This window comes from Calonectris borealis, chromosome 10, assembly GCF_964195595.1.
Source record: "Calonectris borealis chromosome 10, bCalBor7.hap1.2, whole genome shotgun sequence".
Classification (NCBI taxonomy): domain Eukaryota; kingdom Metazoa; phylum Chordata; class Aves; order Procellariiformes; family Procellariidae; genus Calonectris; species Calonectris borealis.
In genome coordinates, this window is record NC_134321.1 from 18,261,378 (window position 1) to 18,289,273 (window position 27,896).

The 27,896-nt window shown below is 41.8% G+C and overlaps 1 protein-coding gene across 1 annotated transcript in view; it reads right to left on the reverse strand.

The window, feature by feature from the left end:
- SFMBT1 (Scm like with four mbt domains 1) overlaps positions 1 to 27,896 on the reverse strand; it is an 82,908-nt gene that overhangs the window by 30,340 nt on the left and 24,672 nt on the right. The window contains exons 2-3 of the mRNA XM_075159227.1: positions 8,933 to 9,089; positions 2,354 to 2,448 (exon numbers count right to left, since the gene is read on the reverse strand). Coding sequence (XP_075015328.1) covers positions 2,354 to 2,448; positions 8,933 to 8,960 — 123 coding nt within the window. The 5' untranslated portion in view covers positions 8,961 to 9,089. The remainder of the gene's footprint in view (positions 1 to 2,353; positions 2,449 to 8,932; positions 9,090 to 27,896) is intronic.

Genomic DNA, 27,896 nt, shown 5'->3' on the forward strand with positions numbered 1-27,896 from the left:
CTCGCAGGCACGTATTTTCAGGCCCATTCATGACGCCCTGCGCAGTGCTCCTGGCACCCCTAGTCCCCGGGCCAGCCCCCCGTGCCGGGGTGCGGAGCGTGGCCAGCCGAGCTCCCCAGGCGCAGCTCCTCCGCCGCGCTGCCCACAAGAGGGCACCCAATGCAGCAGAACAGGACTGGGCGGCACGGCTGGGCTTTGCCCACACCTGCTCGCTAAAGCACTCTCCGCGACAACGTTACTTGCACCAGCAAAACTGCACCGTGTCCTACAGGAGTAGGGAATAATAACAATAAAAAATGTGGATTTTTTTTTAAAACCTAATTGTATTTTTACTGACGATGGCCACAGCAATCAAACCTCGTCTGACACAGCTGAGTTGGCAAAGGGTGCAGTGCAGGGGTAACAAAGTCATTCAAAGCGTGTCTCCTGCCAATTAACAAAATATAGCTGCAATGTTATTTCAGTTGGCCACCACTGTAAAGCTGGCATTATAATTGGTTTGTATAATGTCCGAGCTATGATAGCAAGCTTCTTTAACAGAGATTACGCAAGGTAAGCCACACCAGAGGAGCAGACAGACCGCTCCTCGCACTACTGCAAAATGCCACTGCTCCAATTCCATACTGCTCCCTCAATGCGGGCTGCATGGACACCACCACTCTGAGTAAGCTTGCTCTTGCTAGAGCCTTAGTACACTAAGGAAAAACAAAGCAAGCACAGGCCTCTCCCCTTCAGAAATGAGATACCTGAATGTTTCTTTTGAACAAAAAGCTTACAATTACATCCCAGTGTATGGAAGAGCCTCTGCAAAGTCTTACTGTGCATCTTTACTATTAACACAACTGCCGTATTTTAATACGGTCTTTAATGTTTTGCACTTCTGCAGGTCACCTTGCCACTCAAAATGCTTTGGAACAGACCTCAGTTTGTTTTTCTGCTGATTTAAGTCTCCTGTACTGAGAAGTGGTGATACTGGACCTGAAAGCCTGAGCACCACCGAGTGCTTTCCAATCAATGTGCCACACACAAGTCACTACCCTCACTGCCATGGTAAAAGACCCACAGCCAGTCTTTGAAAGACTATTTAATAGCAACTTCAATAAAGAGTTGGATAAGGATACAGGCTGGAAGGTGTTTCAATTGTTGAAAGAGATCCAAGAGGTTTGGAAACCAGATCTATACAGCTTACCTTCAGTGATGACCCCGTACAAGAAGGCAGACTTCATATTCAGATCTCACCCAATGGGACAGTGCACTCCAGGATTTTACCAACAAACATTTGATTAAAGATATCCAAGGGTAAAGACAAGGGCTTATCAAGACTTCATCCTATCCATTAAGCCTGTGATCGACAATTATCCTAATCAGTTTTCTAACTGCTACAGTCAAGTGTTTGGCAGAGCTATTATTTTCTCCTTGGCCTCCTTGAGAGCCACCATTAAAACCTTCTTTGAGAGCACATTTGAATTCTGCTGTTCAAGAACTATGCCACCAACTTTCTAAAGCTAGCTCCTCCATAGCAGTTGTCCAGTAGTGTCATGGTTTAACCCCAGCCAGCAAAAATAAACGCCACGCAGCCGCTCGATCAACCCCCCCCGGTGGGATGGGGGAGAGAATCGGGAGGGCACAAGTAGGAAAGCTCCCGGGTTGAGATAAAAACAGTTTAATAATTGAAATAAAACTAAGTAGAACAGTAATAATAACAATGAGAACAACAACAATAACAGAATACACAAAGCAGGCAATGCACAACACAACCGCTCACCGACCGCGTGTCACGAACAGGGGGCGAGCCCCCCCGCCACACCTGGTTTTTATACTGAGCATGATGTCACATGGTATAGAATACCCCATTGGCCAGCTCGGTCCACCACCCCGGCTGTGCTCCCCCCTCCCGGTGCAAGCATCACCCAGCAACAGCCAAAGCATCAATGGGCCATCAACGTTCCTTTCACACCGAACCCAAAACACAGCACACCCCCCAAGCTACTGGGAAGAAAGTTAACCCCGTCCCAGCCGGAACCAGGACAATAAGCAATCACCAAAAGAAGAGAGAGACTGGCCAGTTTGGGCTTTATGAGAAAAATCAAGCTTATCTTCTGGTGCAGAAAAGACCAAGAGTCCTTTATCTTTCAGCACTTGGAGATGTGATTACCTTGTGCTACGCACAGAGAGGAAGACGAGAAACAATACAAAAAGGTGAAATTCCTCATTTCTCATTACTCTAAGAAACATGATTCTAGTTAATCTTCCAGATTTGAGAGCATCGACTCATTCAAAGAAACCCTAAACATTCAGTGTATCAAAAAAACAATGTAGGAGATGGTAAGCAAACACACACTCCCTTACTCACATGTTTAAAAGACCCATGGGGGGCTGCAGTTGCTCCTGTGTCTTCTAGATACTCATCCCAATTGAATTCCATTTCTTCCACACTGGAACCAGCATCTGAAAGAGAAGCCAAACACCTCCTATTTAGCACCTGTTGGCTTAAGTTTTAGGCTACTAAGAACTACAGCAAAACCTGCTTCAATTCCAAATGACTCAGCACACAAGTGCGCAGTGAACTTCGTTACACATTTCAACACACAGACAATGCTATTTAGCCTTTCTTTGTACGTGAACGGCACTTTAAGTTGGATCCGGTCTGAGAAATAGTGAGATCCTGAGGATCTTGGTTAAGCACAAATTGTTTACAATTTGTGAGAGGAGAACATAGGCAGAAGAGTTCTGTATTTGTACCAACACATAAACAACAAAACTCTGGGCACACCGGACTGTGTGTTAAATTAAATTAAAAACCATCCAGGAAACAGCAATAAACAGTAATACCAACAGTAAGAGGTTTGAAAAGAAAGACTAAAAAAAAATTGATATATGACTCTCCTCTTTTTTAAGTTAGATAGTATTTATTTAGATGTTATAAAACACCAAAAGCACAGAGAAGGATTCAGGGTAGTTCTACACAAAACAGCTTGAGACACAACTGAAATCAAGAACACTCAAATTAGTCACTTAAAAAAACCCAGCTCATAAGGTGTAACAGCTTCTTTAGACCAAGAAAATCTCATTTCTGGATGCATTTAAAGCAAAAATGTGCTAAAACCACTCAAACCACAGTTCAAAACTCACTCAGGCTATTAGGGAGCAAGCAGCTGCAGTGAGCCACACTACCAATTAGTCAGATCTTCTATTATTATCGTCATGCCTATCCTCCAGCCCCCGTCTCCCCTTCAGTTCTTGGCTCACTTCCCTGCTCCTCTCCTAGTCCCTTTTTCTCCAACACGTAACCCGCTCTGCTGAAAAGACGCTGCAACCAACACAGGTTGGATTTCAGGTCCCCATTTAGTTTACCACGCAGCCGCATTCTATTTTTCCTGCAGGCACAGTGTGGGATGACAAGGGAGGGTCCCTCCTCATGTAAGCATTTTTAACCTCAACACACGAACTACAGCTTCCAGGTCAGCAGCAAAATGGGATGGCAGTTACACGACATAAAAGCAAAGCTTTTCATTTTCACTTTTAGACTGATTCTACCATCTGCACCATAGTTGTCTTTATGAATGAACACGAGAGATTTCCATCTCTCACTACCAGGAAACCTGATACCTTGTTTATATTTGAAAACAGAGAAATCTCTGTGTATCACAAGCATAGGGAGAGCTCAGCAAAGGTTATAGGACACCAACATTTCCTACACACTCAGCCTTTCTTAGGACAGGTGGTAACTGTTCTTTCAAGGAGTAGTAGCTTGAGTAGGAAACATTACATGTCCAAAAAAATGAATGAAGTACTATTACATGCCCTTATCAGACCCGTGGACATGCTGACAACCTGCTAAGTATGCTCCACAACAGTTCTTAGGGCTCAAATAGAGAGGAGCAAATATTTGCCCAAAAGTCTGAGCTACGTTAAATAGTCTAAAAAATCTACAAGTCTTGAGTGTAAAGTAGGTTCATTTTATCTTTAAACTGATTGTTAAGCTCATCTTTGACTTTTCACTGCAATTCTAGGAATTATCATTTCCTAGAAATGTATATTCAGTTAGCTTTTGTTTGCTGATGACAGTATCTGTTTTAAAGGCAGCTCATATCTCTCCCAAACCCAATTTCATTTTGCTATTTTTAAACAACCACAGTTGGTTATATTGGCCTTTTATAAGCCTCAGAGCTCAAAAAATTCAGAGCTTGAATATAACCATCACTTTTAGGGGATAATTTTTAACTTACTGAAGAAACAGATCTAGAGAAGGACAAAAGTAAGTAATTTTATTTTCAAATTTTTGAGGGAGTAAAGAGGATAACGCACAGACCGCAGCTGTTTGCAAATTAGGGTGGAGCTGATCAAAGCTTTGGCTGCAAGTCATTCTAAGAAAAATACAATTTCATTGCAAAATGTTGTTAAAACAGATTAAGATTTCTTAAGTCATTAAAACAGCATTTTCCTTTAATATAACCATAAAAATGCTTAAGTTCACACCTATAGAACCAAAGTGGGAAGAAACATCAGCTCGAACACATCTGTGGTCAGTCAAAACCAAGCGCAAACTTTGATTTTTCTCCTGCCTAGGGAAAGCCAGCTCACCCTTTCCCACTGAAAAGCACCCAGCTGCTAAACAGCAGCAACAACCCCACTTTCATCCAACTCCAAAAAGCACTTTGTATGTAAAAAGCACTACTTGCAATGTCTAATGCATTCCTGTTTGAAGAAAAACATAAAGCAACGTGACTGCTCTGTGCTTTTTAACAAGTCTGAAAGCCAAGTAGCTCGACCTGGGAATACTACACGGATCTTGAGGCTTTCCAGCCGTGCTCTTTAGCAAGCTGCTTGCAGCACCAAGTCTTCAATAACGTGTTATCATCAGATAACTGTCTAAGGGGCAGTTAAGCTCCTTAAATGAGGCACAGGTCACTTAACACACTGAAAGGGTCAATTAGTAACTTATGTTGCCACTTAATTGCTACAAGGAGCTCCTGAGAAAGCCAGTTTGCATGCTGCTCCAGCTACCCTTTTGCCTCTAACTACTGTTAAAACCAGTTCCCAACTGGATCAGAGTTACTGCAGGTCCTCTGTCACTCCACTTTGTCACCCCAGGTCTCTGTAGCCTGTATGTTTTCACATCCAAAAGAACTGTTTCCTTCCAGGGCTGCACTGCGGTGAGAAGGGCTCAGATGGCTTTGTGCTGTACAGTGCCCAACTCTCATCAGCACACCCAGAAGCTCTCTTGCAACTCATTTTTCATAGGGGGAAAATAAAAATAATTAAAAAAAAAAAACAACACAAATTCCTGTCCAACACTCATTGCAAATTTAATACCCTTCCTGCTTTATTTTAGGGAGTTTTTTTGAGTCAGAGGGAATTTTTTTTTAAACTTTTTAAAAAAGCACCCAGAACTTTTGCTGTTCTGTTCATTCACAGAGTTCAACTCAGCTTGTGTTTCCACTTTACTGAGGTTTTACAATGAAATGAGACTAGGTGATTAGCCTCGCACTTCAACCACTGAGCGCACAGAGCTGGGAGTTCAGGTGCTTTCCTTCCTTTAGGAGGCTGACACAGCTGAGGGCCGTGCTCAGCCACAGGATTTAACAAATCTATCTGCTGCTTCTCGTACACGGCCCTGCCACAGCATTGCAGGTTATTTAGCGCAGCACTTACTGAGTCAATGCGGACATGAAAAGCTCATTGAATAAAGCTCCAAGCAAAATGCTGTATGAGGTTTCATAGTGAGAGCAGTAACTTAGTTTTTTAATTGTGGCATGTGGTAGGACTACATAAACCATGAAAAATCTCAGAAATCAAGTATCTATTTTTCGACATCTAAATGCAGAAACACCCCAAGAGTATGGTGGAGGATCATCTCTCTGGTAAGGCTCACGCTAGCTGGAAATCTTTGAGAGTCAGAATCCAATCACTTTTCTGGTTTTATTGGCAGAACAGTTGCAGCAGAGCAAGCCCTGTTTAAATCAAGCCTTTGATCTAGTCTGTTGGTATTTTTTGCAAGATCCCATTGCACAGCACCGTCCTCACGGGTTAGCAGATCCCAGGATACACACAGGACCAGTTTAATGAAGCTACATTCCTGAGGGGCCATATGTCCGTATTAAACGTCCTGATCAGTCTGAGTTCAAACTACTCAATAAAACCTCAGATATTTACACCAGAAATTCTCACTACTGTGAGAAAACTTGCAAATTAATATGACAGATGACAACAAGCAAAACCATATTTAATCCATTTAATCCTAAAGCACAATTTATTAATCTAATGCTGCATGGGTGTATATATATTTGTATGTCCTCTCTTTCTCCCCATATCCTTAATTGCTACAAGTCCTAAATGAATTCAGCTTTCTACTATATGGAGACATATTTTTCTATAACAGACAGGATGACTGAGCCACACGAGCTCAGTGGCAAAGCACAACTTTGGCAAAGGTGGGGAAAGAAATCAGATGCCATTCTCATCTCTGTGGCCTTGCCATACAACTAGTTTTTGTCAGTAAAGCTTTCAAATCAAGCTAACATTTTCTCAAGTAAAATCTGAGAATTGTTCTACAGAGGTTCTGTGGGGAACACTTACCCACTCTGGAGGTGAGAAAATCGTCTGTAAGAATATTAGAAGTTTCCTACGTAGGTGTATCGCTTCCCATTTATCACTATTTCTACTAGCATTACTATGAACACTAACTCTTCCTTTCCGAATTTTACCCTGAATTATGTCCTGCTGCTCTCTGATACATACAGGAAGAGAAAGAATACTGAATTGTACCATTTGGACACAAGAAGGTAGTGAAATATTAAGGGCATTAGCCCTTAAAAATACCTGCAATGGAAACAGTCGACACCACTCTGTTTTGATCTTTGGATTAGAGTTAAATTTTCACTGCAAATAATTTTCATGCATCTTTAATGTGATTTAGTTGAAGACTGTCATATTGGACATTTAAGTACATCACACTGAAGTCTGCAAGACCTTCAATTAAGGCTAACCTAAAGGTTTCTCACCCTGAAACTTAGATATATTTCAATATGATTTTAATAACAGTTAATCTCTTCCATCTATACCAGCTGCAAGGCCATGAATAAATAAAGACAGGTTGGAATTTCAGCAGCTGAGAAAGACTGTGACAAGAATGAAAGTTGGCTTTTCCCCTCGTACTGCACGAGAGTATCACAACCAACAACCTTGACCATTGTCTGCGTTCTTATAGGCAGAGAGCCTGTATGTAAAAACCAAGAAGACAGAGGGGAATCTCCAAAAACTGCTAAAAATCATCAAATGGAAAAAATGACACCAGTCAAAGACTACGAAGGGAATGTTCCAGTAGTGATTGGGACTGGTCTAACTCAAAGCACTTCAGAAAACAATATTAGAGGGCACAACAAAACCAATGTGCTCATGCTTACATGGGTAGCGTTTGCTGGAAACTATCTTTGAACTCAGCAAGTAAAGCTCTCTTCAGTTATTGTTTCCTTTTCACAGCCACCTGTACTCAAACCAGGCACAAAAAGGATGCTCAGGGAAATAGCTGTTGAGTGATCTCAAGACAGTATCAAACCCTTCCTAGCTATTCCAAAAGCACATAAGAGAGGACTGTGTGACCTCTGATACTTTTTGAGGAAGATGGAAAAATGTCAATAAAGGTTTTAATACAGAGGGATGTGCTATCAGCCTATGAACACCCCATCACTGACCATGTATACATCTTACTGTTCTCAGCTGCTCAAAGCCTCTTCTCTTTCTTACACTATGTGACAGAAATTAGCAGTTTCCACTAGCAGAGGAAACAGCATTTGCATGTGCCTGGAGTGTTCTGCATACTTGTGCATGCTCCTTCTTCTTGCTTATTTGAGGATATAATGTTGACAACAATTTGACTGATTGGCTATAATTAATAATCAAAAAGCATATTTCAGCATCATAAAGCAGATGATAGCATTCTGCTAAAAGCACTGTAGATTAAAATCATGTTTAACATTTCTTTGGTAACACTGACAGCAATTAGACTTCCATAAAGGAAAGGTACAAAAACTACCAATAGTGAATTGGCCTATGAGAAGAGCTGCTTGTTGGAGAAGTACCAAAGCAAAATAATACTCAGATAAAATCCTAATCCAATTGTTTACACCAGTAACTACAAATTAAAATTTACTTTATATTAACTGTACTAACACTGTAAGTAGGGACCTCCTCAAGGAAAAGGAACGAACCACAGCAAGCAAGTCAGAAAAACGGATGGTCCCTACCCCCATAAGAGTGTACAATCCCAGAACTGTTTCAGAAAGCTGTTAATATCCCCAGCCATCCCAGTCTGACACTCTTCCCAGCCTGGTGTTTCAAGGTGAACCAAAACCTGAGCTAATTTATCATAACATACCACTCTGCAGCAGGTTAGCAGTTGATATCCCAAGCCTATCAAAGCAGACGCAACAAGGAACATCAGAAAAACAGGACAGATTACAATGGCAGCAACCAACTTCAGTTATCTGACTTTTTAAACCAGCAGCACAACCTTGTCAAAATACTAAGAACAAGATGAACACAAGGACAGAACAAGATAACATTAACCACTTTGACAGACAAATGCCTTAAAACAGTAGTGTTAAAGCCACTGAGCTTTTCATAAGCCCATCTCATAGTGGTACCATGAAGAGGAAAGACACAGCTCCTTGAAAACACAATTACTAAGGTGGGTCAGATTTTGTTCTCCTTTAAGCCAACGATAAACCCTGTTTTTGAAATAGAGGAATAACAAGCATAAGCCCGTAGCCAGAATCTAACCCAGAGTCATTGAAATTTGAGTTTCTCCCTATATACAGTACACAGCATCAGACACATGCACTATGAAAGATTCACTGTGCTCATCTTTGTTCCATCTCACTTGCCAAGTTTTTTGAGAATTGTTAGCCAGGGAGCTCAGCCGGACTATTACCTGCATCATACTGCTGTTCTCCATTCATCTCCACAGTAGCCCAGTGGTTATTTCAAGCAGCCAGAAGCAGGAGAATCCGAGGCTGTCACGGTTTGGTGGTCATGAGTTGCCTCCTGCCTTGGATTCTACTGGCAACCAGGACATTCAAGAAGGGATCCTGAAAAAAAAATGAAGGGAACAACTGATAAGAAAATCTTTATTGGATTTTAACTACTTTTAAGATACATTAAAAACATTACTCCAGCAATAAGCCAAAAACCTTAAAGCAAACAAGGGCATCTCACTGCGTTTATGTATGTTTAGCTATTCCACACCTCTCATCTGCAGACCAAACTGATTCTAGAAAGAAAAAAATTTCCTAAATCAGTCAATTATAAAGCTGACTTTCAACATCTCTTAGCCCCCCAACAAATCCAGCCATCTCAAAAGCTCCTTCAAACCTTCACACGGCTAAAGAAGCAAGGAACTAACCAAGTCATGGCGTAGGAACAAGACAAAACAAGAATCCAGTTCCTTTGTCACCTGGACTGATGAAAATGTCTGAAGTCAAGAAAGCCAAGCTGATACTGGCAAAGAGCGAGCACAACAAGGCTTACAAAATGTCTGCTCAGGCTGTGGGCTTCTAATACTTTAGCCATTTGCTTTCCACAAGCCTTCAGGCCATTTGCAACTCTGGTCTTGAATGGCTATAAGACAAGTTTAAATATACCTATTCATTTTAAACATACTAGATTCTTAACAGTTCAAGCAAGGAGTCATCACTTCATCACTTTAATAGGACTTGAAGATACCAGTGAAACTGTTCTGCTATGACACAGTAAGCTCATTTATTATCAAAATGTTGTCTCTTATACAAGTGGAAAAAATAATTAATAGTCTGCATACCAAGATACAATCAAGACATGTACTTTAGTTTCATTTCATTTTATAACATTTTACCAGTCTTAAAATTTTCTTTGGTTTTTAGGGCAGTTCATTTTACTGTATATTAGCTGGTAAAACATATTTTAAGATATTCAATACAGGTACACCCACCTGTAATTCTGTATACTTAAAAGATGTCTGTACTGACTTCACCCGTGCCAATGGTTCTTCAAGGAGAAGCAGTCCTGTACAACAGCAGAGGACTGCTCCTAACTATGTTACATTAAAATTAGGATCCTGTGGTATGAGAAAAAACAAGCAAGTGATAGAACTCCAGCCTACCCGTAACACATAGTCCTTCCACTCACCAAATTTCTTAAGCATCACCTTCATCACCAAGGGAGACAGCCCCTCTCTACTCTCTTAATACCCATCTCTGCCAATAGAGCCCTGAATTGTTTTGGAGACTGCACGAAAAGAAAATTTTGCAGTCTGTCTTGACAAACCCACCCTACAAATACAGCTGTACACATGTAGATGGCTGAACCGTTTCACGTCTTATTCTGTTACCCCAAACCAGAAACTACTGCCCTGCAGAACATCTGAGAATGGTACATGTAAAAAAATGCCCTGAAACTGGCTGTTTTTCACACCTTCATTTTACTACACACATGTGCGTGCGCACACAGACTGTTTTATAGTTGTGCAAGCTGAAGGTATTCCTGCCCTGATGTGTATCAGAGCGAAATAACCTCTTTTTTTAACCTACCAGGTTAAAAAAAAGAAAAAGAAAGAAGGGAGCAGAAATACACTCCTAAACATTTTGTGATGAGAAGCCATAACTTTCAAACCTATTCCTAGGAGCAATTAAATCATTATTTCATTATTAATGGTAGAAACCAAGGAAGGACAGGTCTAAAGCAAGCCCACTAGTTCACTGCACTGGCAATGCACTGCGAGTATTTTTTCCCCTACAAAATCCTCCACTAAAGCGAAGTTGTATAGTAAATAAAAGCCTAGGTTACACGTTTCTTTATCAATATCACACTTTGACTGACAACTTTATATAAATCAATGAGATGGGGCATGAAGGGGCCCCAAAACCAAGACTATTGGCTTAAAATTTCTTGTAAAGAAAAGATAATCTTCAAATACCCTTTGCATTCTTGTTGAATGTCTGGGAAGCACGTGTTTTTTCTTTTTAAGCAAGATACCCGAAATAATGTCGAGGACTAAAAATCAGGTTTTAAAAAACACTTCTCACCTAAACACATTTTGAAGAACTATGGTTTAAAAAAGGGAAGCCCTACACATTTGAAAAGCCTTAAATTTTTTTGAGTTTTGTATACCTACAGTGTCTATGGAGACTACCCAATAATCCTTAGACAGGTTTTGCGGGAGGGTCCTCTTTTTTTTTTTTTTTTTTTTTTTTTTTTTTAAGGTTAAAGAAAGCAACCTATTTTAAGTGGGTTTTTTTCTACTACAGCATGGAGAAATCCGGAAGAAATGTAAGTTGCCTAGCAGATGGAAACACAAAAATCTTACTTCAAAATGAGTATCACAAATGAGAGATTTTCCAATACGATACTGCTTCTAAAGGTGCAACCATGATTTCAGTTCTGGAGTCCTAACTGGACTAGACACATGGTAACTACAAATGACTGACACATTATCCGGCCCTTCCCTCTTTGCAAGAGCATCTTCCATCCCACCACAACTGCAAGCAGACCTTAAGCAGCTTTATGCAGGCCACAGTTGCATTTGTATTGCCATTCAAATAAGCGGTTTGTGAACTACAGCCGGTCTGAAAAAATCTAACTAAATGTTTTTTTCTTTGAAAATGTGTCTATTTGTTAAAAATTGAAGTATTTTGAAGAAGTTGTTCTATTATAGGGAAGTTTAGATGGGAGAGTGACTGCTTCTGCCAGCTTGCCTGCCCAGTTCCTCAGTGGTCTCTCAGAGCGAACAGAGAAGGCAGCTCCCGTCATCCCAGGCACGAGGACTGGGCAGACGCCCGTCGCTGGGACGGGAAAGGACAGTGTCACTGTCCCTGCTGATAGCAGTATCTTTAGGCTCCCATGGTCCCCATGCAAAGCAAGTTAATCAAGACATGCCTCCACTGTTTAGACACAGAGAACTTGGAAAGAAAAAAAAGGGAAAAAATAAAACCAAACCTTCCCAAAGTCCCACAGTTCCATTTTGTGGATTTCCACAGCTTAATTGTAAAATGCTCTGTAGCAGACTGCACATGTCCTGAGCATGTCTGTGGAGCACTCAGGCCTGCTAGCTGGCAATATCACACAAGTCAAACCAAACTCGAGTTACACCTCAACTGGAAGTGAGATGCCAAAGTTGTACTGTAGACTGAGCTACAGTTTTTGGCATGAATTCTAGGGAACTGCAGTGCAAAGCACTGAAAAGCCTGGCTGAAATCTCCTGTACACAACACTGGTAGCTTCATTCACACACAAATAAAACAACAAACTTGAATAGAATTAAAGAAATATCCACCAGCAGTGCTCGGTGGTGTAGGAAGCTCTCAAGTACAATCAAAAATACAGCCAACTTTAAAAAATTTCATTACATGTGAGAATAAAAATTTTTAAGAATAGCAAGAGGTATCATTAAGAGCTCCTACTGAATGGTAGCTTAATGCCATAAAAATCTACTGTGTAGAAGATATTAATATGGTTTTATTCATTATAGTTTCAGGAATGCTTCTGGAAGGGAACTCAGCTGCCCATCTCTGCTATACTGCTTCTAACCTACTCCCCTCCAGCTCAAAAAGACTGTGCTCAGCATATACCTACAAGGTCACAAGGTAACTGCTGGTTCAGCTCTGTCTCTATGAGAAAGTTACTGAGTAATTAAGACAGGTACCAATCAACCTCCATTGGTTCCTTACATACTTCTTCCATGCTCTCCGGACAAAGCAGTGCAGGGGAAGCTAACGCAACCTCGCGTTCCCAGCCTATCTTTTCCAAAGACTTTCCTCCTGTAGACAGACTGACAGTCTAAGCTTCCGTTTATTCTATCCCTTATGAAGTAAGGCTGGAAGGTGATGTCACTGGCAACCTGCACGATGCTTGGCAGTGAAGAACTAATCAACAAAATACTTTTTAATCATTACTCAAAATATTTCTTGGTAATGGCCTATCATAACTCTATCAGCTGTCACACCGCTAAGCCAAAACAAAGGCAACGCTGTGAAAAATGCCGAGCGAAGCATGTAGTCCAACAAATCTGGGGATATGCCACTGGTTTCTAATACGTTGCCCTGGCAAAGTAGCCTCAGAATTTAATTGCAATTAAGATATTTTCAGTTTATGGGATCCAGCTCTCAATTAACTTCTATAACTAAACTGGGTGATGTAAAACTAACTTCATCTTTTTTTGCAACATGGAAATATTTAAGACACCCCGCCCCCCCCCAAAAAAAAAACCCAAAACCAAACACCGAAGAGGCTGTTTATTTAAAAGATGCCAAATACTGGCAGCTCCTGTTGAAGTTGATTGATATTCTGCCCAAGTCAAGTTGGGTAGTTATTCAGGATTTCATAAGCAGCTCTGGTGTTTTATGTACACAAAATTGAAAGTACTTGTAATTAGCACCCGCCATGACTGTCGCTTACAGTCTGGCACCCCAAAGCTTATCTTTTGATAAATCTCAAGGGGAGGGGAGCACAAGTGCTGCTGGAACAGAGCTGATTTGGAAATACTTTGGACTCTTCAGTCTCACTTCTGCATTTCAAACCTCCTTTCAACACATGAAATATTCAGATGTTAGCAACTGGAGGCAGCATTAAAAACAGTTACAGTTCATTAAAGCCAGATGGCTCACTTGAATATGAAAAGAAATCAAACATAAGTTGGATGTTGAATTAAAGTAAATCAGCTGGTGTCTGAGGCTTAATATTATTTTAAAACAAAGGCGCATGAGACAATGGGGACATGAGACACCCCTACAGACTGGGGAAGAAGCTACAGAAAGGATCAGGTTTCAGCAAATTCCTTCATGCAAAGGCATCCAGTAAAATCTATTTCAAAACCCTGTGTCTACCAGATAGAGCTTCACTCTGCATGGGGAGGCAGAAAACCTGTTGCAGAGGTCTGTCAGAGCAGGGAAGGGGTTCTTCAGCACCCGAAACCTACAGCTCTGCCACTGAATACCGAGATAAATCTGCTAATGCAGCAAGGAAAGGTAAAGGTCCTTTTTGTTATTCTTGGACCATACCCTGGAGGCTGGAGGAGAGGGGGTAAATGTCGTCCCGGTCTCTATGCCCATTCACACAAATACGTGTGCTTTTTCACTTCAAGGAAATACTAATTATGTGTTCCCTGTGAGGGGAGATGGCACATGCACGTCATCTAAAGACTTTTTATAACAAATTCTTTATTGTAGAACTCACAGCTACGGCATAAAGAGCACCCCGTTCAGCACATCATCTAATTAGGTCCAGTGTTTGTAGTGGAGATTCTTGTTGGCATTTCAGAAAGAAAAACTATTCAGGACAAAAGCACCCCTCTACTACAAACTTGTGTATGAAAAAAACTCAGAAATAACAATGCGAAGTCCAAAACAGGTACAGACGAGTGCCCAGCAGCAGCAGCAACCCTTTCCCAGTGTACAGTTATAAATAGGAAACAAGCAGTCCTTCCTGTGCTTCCTCGTACATCTTAACGCAGTGACCCTTTCAGTGAATATTCCCAATTCATCTTAGTAATGAGCAAGTTCATCATAAAAGCTCTTCTGTAGTTAAGATCTAGAACTCTTATGACAAAATTAGCTGGAAGGAGAGACTTCTCCTTCACAGAGAGAAGACTCTGTACCAATACTGTACACCAGCAGGCCCAATCCTGCTGCTGCAGTGGACAGAGCTCTGAAACGCAGAGACCCTCTCGAGCCTTATTCCTGACGCTGCTGCACGCAATTGCAGTTACAACCTACAGCCAGTTCCAGATGCTCACTTGTTCTCTGCTTTTATTATTACTGCAGAAATAAGCAATTTCCACAGCTTGCGAAAGACAACTTCAAGCTTTTTTTTTAACCTTTTTCCTAATCTAACACCACCACAGTCAATCATGAATATAGGCATCAGCTGCCCCTTTTGCCACAAGAAGATGAGATAGCGGCTGCAGGGGAGAAGGGGGGCATGTTCGACTCAAGATTTGTACGCAACTGGGTACTTGCAGGCCAAACACCTTATCAACACCTAAGCAGAATTAAGCTCACCAAAATGCAGTTGCGCGGGGTCCTTTACTCTAGGAGATAAGCCAGGCGAAGAACAGCAGGCCTTTGGAAAACACATTTGCACCCTTTCCAAGGGCAAAGAGGCTCCACCCAGCCTGACTGAGCCTCTGCCGACCTGTCACTGATAGGAGAAAGTAAAAAAATGGAAAGCACCATCTGGGATGACAACTTAAGTTGAAGTGTTTTAAATTCCAGTAGAATTTATTTTAAAAAAATAAAAATCCATAGCACAAACAGAAGCCAACATAATAAACTATTCTGGTAGGAGCCAACTTTATTTTAGGTCCTCTTACAATGTGTAGTACTTGATTCCTCATAAATATTTTTATTAAATCCACTACAGGTATAGTGGTGAGTTTCATATCCCAGTAGTTTGGAGTACCATTACTTAGTATTTTCAGCACCAAAAAAGTAAGATTACCTAGTAAGCAAATTTCTCAATCAGAAACAAAATCAACAGCACTGGAGAAAATTAACTTTCAAGCTATTCAGTGCAAGTTTCATTCACTCTTCTGTAGCAATGCACTCGCAGTACAGAAACACCCAAACGCCCCAAATTAGACTCAGTACATTTCCTTAAAACAGCCATATCCTTTTGGGGGAAAATGTCAGAGACTCTGGCTAGACACTGCTGCCAACTCAGTGGAAGGATACAGCTGATTACCTGCCATAGCAAATCAGCAACCATCTCCATCAGGGCGCAACGGCAGATATTTGCCTCCTTTGAAAAAATCTCACCCTTGAAATCAGAACTGAGAGAGGCAAAAGCAAACAAATATTCAGAACAGCATTCAGTGTAAGGAATCTTTAATATCTGTGATGGTAAAGAACTGTTTAAAATTCACAGATCAGCAAATGTCTGCATGATCACTTCTGCTACACTTGGATAAGCAACTCACCAAAACCCCACAAAGCCGCACTGCCGCAGGAGCGTGCAAGCCGCCAATGCTTTGCTCCCTCTCCTCTCCCCTACTCGAGGATATTTTAACTCCATTCACGCTGTGCAAGAGCAGGGCAGGCACAAAACCAGCCTCTGTCTAACCTGCCACATGGAGTACGATTCTCGCTTCTTGTGTTTTTTGACTCAACAACCACATCACTGCTTCTCTAAGTGCCCATTAACTGTTCTTCTGTACCCACAGCACCAGGACAGTACACAGCTGTCAGACAGGATATTCAAATTATTTTCTTGGGAAGTAAGGTATTATACATATCTACTTCTACGCCTCTTCCTCCTGCCCCAACCTCCTGTCATTCTCCCTGCTGGAACACATTCTTGAAGAAAGGTTCTCCAGAGACCTATACTTCATGCAAGCTCCTAGTTCTCTAAGCCTTGTAGACCCAAAACGGGGTTTAAGACCTTTCTTGTAATTTTGTCTTCTCTTATTTAGTCACTAACAGCTGGAAGCCTGGATAACACCTAGATATTTTCTAACTTTCAATTGTAGAAGCAAAGTAAGCATTTCACAAGCATATGGCTTCCTAGTATCTGACCCTCCACAAACAAAAGACAAAGTGGAAGACTTCTCACAATCTCCAATTTATGCTGGAATTCCAGTTTTTCAAGCCATTTTAACTGCTGTTCTGTGATGAGCAAAAATCAATTTCAGTGGCTTCTGGAGGAAAGAAAACTACCTGCCACAAAAGCCGTGGCTCAGCACTAAATGCCTTGGCTCAGCACTGTTAGCGCACTCCAAATCTTTCCAAGACAGCCCTGCAAGGCCCAGAAAGTAGGCAAAAATAGGCAAAATAAAGTTTAACGCTTCTAGAACAAAGTAATAAAAATACTACCTATTTCATTAAAATCATAGCTGCTGAAGAAATTATCCTGTCCAATGTGCAGAACAGAAACTTTTGGCTGACTTGCAGTTCTTTAAAGCAGTATTTTTACACACATATGGACAGTGGGTCTGTAAACAGGAGCTTATTTGCTTGCTTCAGCATGGATTTATCAAAAATAAACAGCCCTTTATGGTAGGTATGATCATCAACATTTTCTTTAGGCCATCTTGATAGCATACTGGGTGCTCCAAAACAAAAGCAAAACCTTCCTGTATTATTCCTGTACTTAAATAACAGGGGCAGCTATGCTTCCACATTTTTTGCAGTTGCTAGACCAACTGTAACCAAATCTAGCCTGAGTTTACCACCTTCCTCTATCATCCCTCTAACCTGTCTCTTACAGACAAATTGTACAATTTTATTCTTTTTACCAGGCCACAGGTGCACTGTCCTTGTAACCAACCCTTCTTCAGCAGCTCTGGCTGCAGACTTTGCCTTATGTAGTCACGTTCTGTCCAAGGACCACGGTAGTAACCAACAACCAATTACCCTTCACGAGAAATTGTTATTTCATCAAAAGCGTTTAAAATTTCTGAAGTTTCAACCCTTCTGATCTCTCTCTACCAAGTCTCTACTCTTGTCAACCTATTTGGGCTTTGTCCTTGCAAGGACAAAAATTGTGTTCGTCTTAACACTCAACTCCCGCTCTCTGCAAAGGAAGCTTTCCTGGAGACATGGCACAGGATTCCTGCAATTCCTTTCACCTTTTTGCCTGCCAAGAGCATGCTCGAGTATTCTTATCTGAACAGCTTCTGCATGGCCTCTGAGAACAAAACCCATTGAACATGAAGATTATATATGCATATATATGCAAATATGAACTATCACCAGAGTTACATTAATTAATTATTAAAACTTACTATATTCCTCCATCACACCTGCACTGCAATCTCCACTCACTGACCAGTACTCATAACAGTTCCACTTTTCCATTTCCCTGCCAGCCCCATTAAATCTATTTTAGCAGAAGAGAACTCCCAAGTTGTTCATCCTCTCACTGCAACAGCAACACTGAGTCTCCTCAAGAGAACTGCATTTAAAGAACTTATGTTCTTACATTCCAAAGAAATTCTCAGGAAATATAAAAGGGGTAAAGGATCTGCTGTGGAGAATCCAGAACATAACCATCAACAGCAACCCAGGCTTACAGTAAGTCGCGTGGCTCCAGAGCATGCTCCACACCTTCCAAACAGAAGTAACTACAGGACTACAAGCACCTCTGCAGGGGAGGTTAGCCAGCCTGCACCACTGCAGTCCATTGCAATAATAAACATTTTTTTTTTTATTCCAAGGGTTTATTAAAGAAAAAAAAAGCAGCTGTTTATGACCCCTTCCCAGGGTTTGCCCAGTGCCCACAAACAAAGCGGGCAGAACACCGGCACACACTGCTCTGTCCACACTGAACCAGCAAACCCCAAAGTTATTTTAAATCATTGCTTCTTCATGCACAGACACCTTCAGAACTCAGAGAGGTATCCGTATAATGCATTACACAGCAGCACCCCAGCTGCACTCCCCATCCCTCTAGCAGAGCCCTTACCCTGCCTGCAGCAAAGCAAACGCGTTTGCAGCGCCCCAGCCGGCCCCACCGACAGAGGCGGCTGGGTCATCCCAGCCAGCCGCAGGACAGGCGCAGGGCCCCGTCACCGCCTGCCTGGCACAGAGCTGATGCAGACGCAGTTGCTCGCTAGCGAACTTATGTCAGAGCCCCTCACGTCAGGTTAAATACTGCAAGTTGCTGGCATTATGCAGACAAATATCAGAAAACCTCGCAGCAGATTGAAAGGTTACAGCCTGGCAACCCTTTCTGCCTTGATAATCTGGAAACGTTGTCCGTGAATGTGCATTTTTATTAGCATAAAAATATTTACCAGAGAAAAGGAGAGTCTGTTTTGTCACAAAATGGGACCAATGCTCATACCTTTAACTCAACCTTTTATTAGAGCTACTTGTACAACATAAAAAACCAAACAAACAATAATCTATTTAACACAATTCTACTGATACAGTATGCGGCGTTTACCTTCTTTCATTTAGGTTATGTCAATTTATGCCAGTTTTCCAATCCCAACTCCTGCCTGAAGTCCAGTTGCTTCCAGAATCTCATTCACCACCTGGATATGCCTGACTATACATGTAACACACCTAAAACTGGAAAGCCTGGTTAATAAATGTTGAAACAGTCAGGTCAAGCTCAACAAATTATGAGATCTGTCTTTACAACCTGTGCTACACTACCCAGCTGGTAAAGCAATTTCCAGGAGACTGCATGTTAAGTCCAGGTGAGAATGTAAAAGTCACGGTTCCGTTCCCAGCTAATTCAGATGCCACCGGACAGCTGGAGCATTCACTTGACAGGGGAACACACAACAGGGTGTCCCAAAAAGTTCCTTTGTATTTATAACTGGTTGCAAATAGAAGCTATTAAGAATTTCTTAGTTTGATTCTTCAACATTTAAGATAGTGGGGGTTTTTGCCAAGTCATTCAGGTTTGGTTTTGTTTTTTAAATGCAAAATCTCCAGCATTATTCTGCTTTCTCCGACTACTTTTTACAGCATACAGACTACAAGAATATTGGGGGTTATCGGCCAAATAAAGAAACCAGACAGAACAGACTGCTCTGTTTTCATTGTCGACTTTTTATTACATACCCTATAGCACGAATACAATTGCCTAAAGTTACAAGTTGGATAAGAGGATGAAGGAAGAATGTGAAGCTCCTGCTGCTCCCAAGTCCCAGTCAACAGTTCGGCAACTTCTTATCTCTGTATAAAGACGGGCAGCATGAACAAGTAAATATTCTGCCAGTAACATGTAGTATAATTCATGGTGAGATAAAATAGAGCACTCAAATGGAAAGAAAATGCCTCCTACCTCTACTTCTGAATCCCTAGGGCATTTAAATCCCACACGACATAATGATGTGATACGGATGGCTGCCCAACAGAAAGCGATACGCAAGAGTTAAACTGCCAGCAGCAAGGCACCAGCCATCAGATTAAGAGACCCTTTAAACTTAGTTTGAGTAGCCTTGAAGTTGAAACGTACACCACCACAAACAGCACTACGAAATATCTGGTTTCTCAGCTCCCCCACAGTAACTACATTGCATAAATGAGTACAGTATCCTGGTTTAGACTTTTTAAGTGAAATGACTAAACTTTGTGTCAGAGTCATAGAATCATAGAATCATAGAATTCTAATAATAAATAAACTTTGTGTCAGAGTCACCACCAGTCTCGTTCTTCTGGCTTGAAATAAAAATGCTCAGAACTCACTCAGATGTTGTTCAAGAGACAACTCTGAGCCAATGCCAAGATTTGAGATCTGCAGTACAGAGCCCTAGAGAGCAACCTGTGGAGAGCTACAGGTGGCAAAGCAGACCGCATAAGCACTTAACAACTATTAACTGCAAAAGAAAAAAGAAAATCATGCCCTCTCCATGGTCTAAAGGAAAAGCACTTCCATTGCTAAGTGGTAGAAGACAACGGATGAACATAATTAAGGATACAATACTCAGCTATCCACTAAGTGAGAAACAGGCTGCCCAGGGAAGTGGTTGAGGCACCATCCCTGGAAGTATTTAAAAGACGTGTAGGTGAGGCGCTTAGGGACATGGTTTAGTGGGCATGGTGGTGTTGGGTTGATGGTTGGACTCGATGCTCTTAGAGGTCTTTTCCAACCTTAATGATTCTATGAAAAAGGTGTTTTAAACCAAAAAGTACATTCACTGCACATGTATTTTAGGCAATTAACAAAGATAAAAATCATCTGTAAATGCTTGCAACATGAAAATTACTGGAGAAATCTGCAAAAATTCATCTGTTGGAACACCAGATTTGTAAACTAATTTCAATGCATGAAGGATGTCAGTCCTGCAGATAAAGTATCAAGGTCAATGCAGTCTTAATGAAGTTACAATAAATACCTCCCTAATACTGCTAAGAGGCTCGATTTATTCAAACAAGTCCTCTTTGCCGACTCATACTCTGTGCATACGTTACAGGAAAATCTTTGAATAAAATCTGAGCAGGACACTCAACTTGGCTCAGCAAGTCATGTAAAGGGAAAAAACCCTGCACTATCTTCCTCCCAAACCCTTTTTTGAAACTGAACTCCTATTCCAGAGAACCACCTAATAGATGTCACCACTGCAGACAATACAACAATTAAAGGAGAAGAAGTGGAGGTGGAAGGAAGGTACTTTGCAAATATGACATTTAAAAAAAGTCAATCATATAAAATGCTTTTAATATGTAAAAGCATACTCCTACTTGTTTCCTTCCTTTGTCATGTCATTGAAATAGTACACGATACAGAAAAAGGTAATATATTACACCCATTTTCTCAGAAGAGCTCCTAAACCACAAGCTACACACAGAAAAGGCAACTCTCCCTCAAATGGCAACCCAACCACAGGACAAACAGACCGCATCAGCCAGTGAGGGCTCACACCACCTCTAGACATTTGAGATCCACAATAAAGCCCATCTTAACACCAAGGACATTTATTCCCAAGGACACTCTCCACCCCACTGATACAGAAGTTCAAAGGTTAGGAGCTAAACCTATTTATCAATACATCAACGTCTAGTTATACAGATCCCATTTTCCTAGAGCAAGCAGGAACTCCAACACATCTCCAACTCAACCGGTGCTCTTTGGTGCACATCACTTGTGAAACTATAGCCAATCTCCTAGATTTGGGTTTAAAAATAGACTTGCTGGTCTAACCTTAGGTTTCTATTTTTAAAATATTGGCACTGGTATTAGGGGACAACAAAGGGAGTGGCATCTCATTCATACTTCTTGCAGACATTGAGTGTCAGGCTTTCTTCCCTGAGCAAACAACTAACCCCTATTAGTCAAATTGTCAATGGCAGGCTAGAGTGAAAATTAAGATGGAAAATACCTGGTTTCAAAGTTTGTAGTTTTGATACTACGTAATTTCAATTTAAATAATTCAAGTTTAAATAATTTCAATTAAAAAAAAATTTAACGAAGAACCTGTATTTATTTCTATGCACACTACTTCAACATATAGTCTATATAGACAGATGCAACTGCGAATCAAACTGCTGTCCAATAGACGGAAAATCTATTTTAACAAGCAGCGGCACTGAAAAAAAACTATGATTGCAAATAAAAGCTGCAGAAGCAAACAGGACACAGTTTTATCAAAAGCACTCATCGCAACACGTCGAGTTGGATCAAAACAGACTCGGAACTCATAATTTTCCTTACGAAGAAATGAACTCATTCCTCTGTAGCCAGCGCAGGTCACAGAACAGGGAAATAAAACAGGGAAAGCCTGTGGCTGCAGAAGTTGTCTTTGGCAAGTGAAACCAAGTATCATTTTCCCTAGCAAGGACTCTGTGCTACCTGCTGTCAAGAAGTAAGCCTCAACCTACTAAGTGAATTCAAGGGCTGGAGCTAACACATTTGGGAAGTGATAAACGAAGAAAGATTTTAAAAAGTGACAGCCACACCCAACACTTAACACGCTCTAAAAAGCCACTTCATCAAGACCATCAGTGCTCAGGCCTTGCTTTCAGAAATGCTAATAAGCAGTTTTTCATTTCAGATGAAAACTGAGAGTAAATGAGACTACAAACTTTCAAGAGTCAGGACTCCAGGCCTGTTGTGTCATTTTCTTCACAAAACCACGTTTCAGAGTTCAGCATCGCTTCAGGACTTCTATGCTTCGGGTTTTTATTTTCATAGCTTAATCTCACTGTTTCATCACCGTGAAAGGCAATGTCTCATTACCACAGAAGTACTGGAACGCTACCAAACAGAACTGCAGAAGGCAGGTGCCGGCACTATCGCAGCATCTGCAACAGCCCCGCTCTGCACTCGCCTCTCCCCACCCGCTCCTGGAGCCAGCAGCGTGCACGTACCCCTCCTGCTCCGCAGCGCAGGACAGGCTCCGAGCAGGGGCTGCACCTCCACTCCTCCTTCCAGCCACTGCTATTCCTCCCCGGGGCCCAGCAAAGCACGTTGCTTCACGTGCAGCGTCACCGACCTCATGATGGTACCACACAGGAAGAAAGAGGATCAACATCTCAGGATGGAGCAGACATTTGTAGCAGTTGAACACGAAGGTACCATCTTCCCTCGCTAGCAGTTCAGCGCACAGAGAGCTCTCAGTGCCCTGCACTAAGTCAGCCTGGGGCCAAGGAGCAGGGAGGACACCCCCTTCCTCCCTCTCGCAGCTCCTGCGGCCTGCGACTGACCCACTCTTCACAAAGTCCACTACTAGCACAGTACAGAAACACCAGTAGCACAGAAAATTGAACAGCAGCAGGTTTCACTTATTCCATAAGGACACGTTCTCTTCTCTTTCCCCTAGTAGACCAGCTCAACCATCAATTCAAAGCATGCTATCTGTATACAACCCAGATGTTAGACCTTGACAGGACTATAGTGGTTTCCTACTCACAGGCATTCCCTAATTTAAAAGCAAAAACATGACTGTGAATTACCATCTTAAAACACAGGGGAAGCCAAAAACAAAACCACGATTCTACCATGCATGGGAGCCAATGGGTAATGTATCTCAAAGGCTACGACCCTTTGCTCAAGTCTCCAAATGTGAATATAACAACTTCTAATGCTGTTTTTATTAAATATACTTGCTTTCCGTTTCAACTATTTGAGTAAAAATTGCCACCTCAAGTCAGAAATCCTAGATGAGGCAAAATTCAACTTCCTACAATGCATATTTAAAGATCCCTTAACAAAAGGAGTGTTTGGGGCAGGTTATCCTACATCCTAACCTCCACCAACTGTTCAAAAAAAGCCCTCTGTAGTTTGAGTTTGGCAGTCAAATCTTTATTTTTACCCCCAACCCATTTTATAGGTTTCCTGTGCACTCTTAAAACAACTACAGTGCTGTTACCGTGAGATGCATTCTGACCTGAGCTGCTCCGTATCTTCCAAAGATAGTGTCGCTGATGAAATGTCACGGTCCCTGTAGAAGTAGGAAGTCTTGAGTATAATCACCCCGAACTAATCTAATCTAAGTTACTTTAAAACTGATTTAACAAGATTCACCAGCCCAGTGCAGGAGCTATCACTCCCACAAGAAATAATTTCCCTGCAGGACCAGGACAGCCCATGGTGGAACCAGGATCAGAAGCAGCTCGGCAGTCCGATGTGTGGCTGTATGAGCTGATGAAGTGGTGTATCTGTCAGATAACTACTGAGGCTTCAGGTTGCAACAGCAAAAATAAGTGTATTTTCCCCAATGATGACAAATATGAGTTTACTGACACTGCTCAAACGCTAACAGCAAAGCCAGTGATACTGAATAACCAGACAGAAATATCCGAATTATTTAGTAGACAGTGCAGAAGCAAAAGCCAAAGCATGATCTGACCAAGAAAACAAAAAGAAGAAAATTTTTTCTTCGCGATTAGTTTTCTGTTGGAGAAGAAACAGCTGACTGCAGGATTAAGACAGCAGCCATGGCAGAGAGGAGGGTGCGACTGCACAGCGAAGGACGGTGACAAGCAGCACTGCTCCTTTCTGAGAGCCAACCATTTGACTGAGCTGCAACATGGAACAACAGTCAGAGACTTTTTTTGCTTTTAGACAATCTTTCTGCAACACTACAAAAAAAAAAAAAAAAGAAAAAAGTGCTCCTTGGCTAGTATCAGGGGAGAGGGGAATGGAAAAATGTACATTTTAACCACTCCTTTTAATAATCCTGTAGAGAAAATCCTGACCAACTATCACGGCTTACGTTTCTTCAAAGGGAACATTTCTTCCTCATTTAACTTACAAAACTCTGTCTCCTGCAAATGACATTTTATTTATAGCAGTGGTATTTGCTGTATAACTGATTGGGGAAGGCTGTAAATGAGCATCATTGCATATATATGGAAAACAATGATAAAGCAGTCATCAAAAAGCTACAGAAGATTTAAATATTCAAATAAGGCAATCTGCATAACCCCCACCTGAATTTTAATTTTGCAGAACTTATTTCATAGCTTTATGCTGTAGATTATCTACGCAAGCTACTTCGTTTCCACAGAAAAATGGCACCTTGCACTTCAAGAAGTGTCCACCAATTCCCAGAGTCATATCAATTTTAATTCTTGGACTGAAGGTAAAGGAGGCGTTGCCGTAGGAGGACAGGTTATTTTTTTGAAGTCTAAGTGCTCAAGGCAAGAAGGCAAAAGTGAAGACACTGATGAACCACAGTAAGGTTATGGTGGCAGTGAACTGCATCGAGGCTCCTCACCTGCCAAGCAAAACAAGATCATAACTTGTAGCTCTCTAAAATGCAAGCTATCAAAATGGGAAGGAAAGGAAAACAGTGCTGCGGAGGTAAGGAAGATCAGACATCACAGCGAACCAGCCTTTATATTGGAGCAAGACTTTCCAAAGAAGAAAGAGGACCAGCTTGTGGAGGACCCTACAAAGAACAGGCTTGTACCAAGCAGATCAAAAAGATGTATTCAGAAACTGGAAGGCTAAAGCCTGCCCACATGGCACCTTTGGACCTGGTATTACTAAGAAAGCCATTTAGTTAAAAAAACCCAATGCTCTTGCAGCCTTGCAAAGCAATGCAGTGCTGAAGGCCAGAACATAAAAAAACATACGTTTGCACTTCATGTTACAAACACAACGGGTAAGGGAGATCAGGAGCTTTTCTCGTTCAAACCTTACTCTGAAACCTTGAGCAAGGCAGATTCTGAGCAGTCTTTCTTTCCAGACCATGGAATTTTAAACGTTATCTTCTGCATGTGCTCATTTAGTGGTACTAGTTACTTTTTCAACATTTTTGATTGTGGAGATTGACTATCGCTTTGGAAAAAGCACTGTTTCATCCTTAGTTTTGTTTGGATTCAAAAGTGGGAACACCAGAATATTTCTCAGACAACAAGAAAAAGATCAGTTTTGGCACCACTCAATTCCCTGACCGCAGAAGCATTAGATCATATATGTTTAAAGTAGTATCGTGCCTGAAAAGCTTAAATTTGATAAGAAAAGCCTCAAGAAGGAAAGGGTGTTAGGCTCTTTCCCATGGTACACACAAAACTGGGGAGAAGAGAAGCCAGAGAAGGGAGAGGGAAAACAGGGGGTCAGTAAAAGCAATTGCTGCAATGTTGTCCTAAGGATCAGAGAAACAAAAGGTGAAAGAATAAGCACCTAGAAAATATTTAGTTGCTTCAGAAACAAAATTTTCTCCTACAAACATTAACTAGTTGGTCCATGAAGGAGTTGGAGACCAAGCAAATCAAATGCTTTAGCAGAAGGCTTGGTAATTTATTTTACTGACTTACAACACGCTGTTGTAGCAAACCTCTTCTACACTTAAAAGTCCTGCCCTACAAGGCCCACTTACTGGCACTTTAGGGGGAAAGTCAGCACTTCCTAGATCTAAAGAATGTAAGGAAAAAATAAAATAAAATAAAATAAAATAAAATAAAATAAAATCAGGCTGCCTATACAGGTCTCACTCTGTCAAACTCTTAGTAAAAACAAAAAGCAAACAAAACCTCTTGCTCTTCCCCAAGCAACAGCAACCCCAGGTCCACATACCCAGTTTCTTTCAGAACTCAAAGCTTTTCTTCGCTTCAGCCAAACAAATCCATCGCACTGTACCTCTGTGATGTGAGAAAAGGCTCCGAGACCAATGTCCCAAAGAGCTTATTTACTTCCTGCATCCATGAACTCTACAGCATTCATTACTACAATAAACACTGTAAATATTTCTCACAGCTGCCTAAATTATCAGCTTTCAATGATTTTTACTGTTTTATCTTCAACTTTCCACACTGTCTTCACTGCATGATGGTACAAAACCTCACACATGCTGCTACCGCTGCTATTGAATTATTTAAATAACAACTGAGTTAAATTTTCATTGATGTTAATTACAAGTTGGTTCATTAGTATGTTGGTTACTGTGATAAAATTCAGTTACTGAGAAGAAAAAAAAAAACAATCTACTGGCTGTTAACGGAGTTAAATCCAGTTGGCGGCCCGTCACGAGCGGTGTTCCCCAGGGCTCAGTACTGGGGCCGGTCCTGTTCAATATCTTTATCAACGATCTGGATGAGGGGATCGAGTGCTCCCTCAGTAAGTTTGCAGATGACACCAAGTTGGGCGGCAGTGTTGATCTGCTGGAGGGTAGGAAGGCTCTGCAGAGGGACCTGGACAGGCTGGATCGATGGGCCGAGGCCAACTGTATGAGGTTCAACAAGGCCAAGTGCCGGGCCCTGCACTTCGGCCACAACAACCCCATGCAACGCTACAGGCTTGGGGGAGAGTGGCTGGAAAGCTGCCCGGAGGAAAAGGACCTGGGGTGCTGGTCGACAGCCGGCTGAACATGAGCCGGCAGTGTGCCCAGGTGGCCAAGAAGGCCAACGGCATCCTGGCCTGTATCAGAAATAGCGTGGCCAGCAGGAGTAGGGAGGTGATCGTGCCCCTGTACTCGGCACTGGTGAGGCCGCACCTCGAATCCTGTGTTCAGTTTTGGGCCCCTCACTACAAGAAGGACATTGAGGTGCTGGAGCATGTCCAGAGGAGGGCAACGAAGCTGGTGAAGGGCCTGGAGCACAAGTCTGATGGGGAGCGGCTGAGGGAACTGGGGTTGTTTAGTCTGGAGAAGAGGAGGCTGAGGGGAGACCTCATCGCGCTCTACAACTACCTGAAAGGAGGTTGTAGCGAGGTGGGGGTTGGTCTCTTCTCCCAAGTAACAAGCGATAGGACGAGAGGAAATGGCCTCAAGTTGCGCCAAGGGAGGTTTAGATTGGACATTAGGAAAAATTTCTTTACTGAAAGAGTGGTCAGGCCTTGGAACAGGCTGCCCAGGGACGTGGTTGAGTCCCCATCCCTGGAAGAATTTAAAAGACGTGTAGATGAGGCGCTTAGGGACATGGTGTAGTGGGCATGGTGTGTTGGGTTGATGGTTGGACTCGATGATCTTAGAGGTCTTTTCCAACCTTAATGATTCTATGATTCTATGATTCTGTTTCTGGCCCAAATGG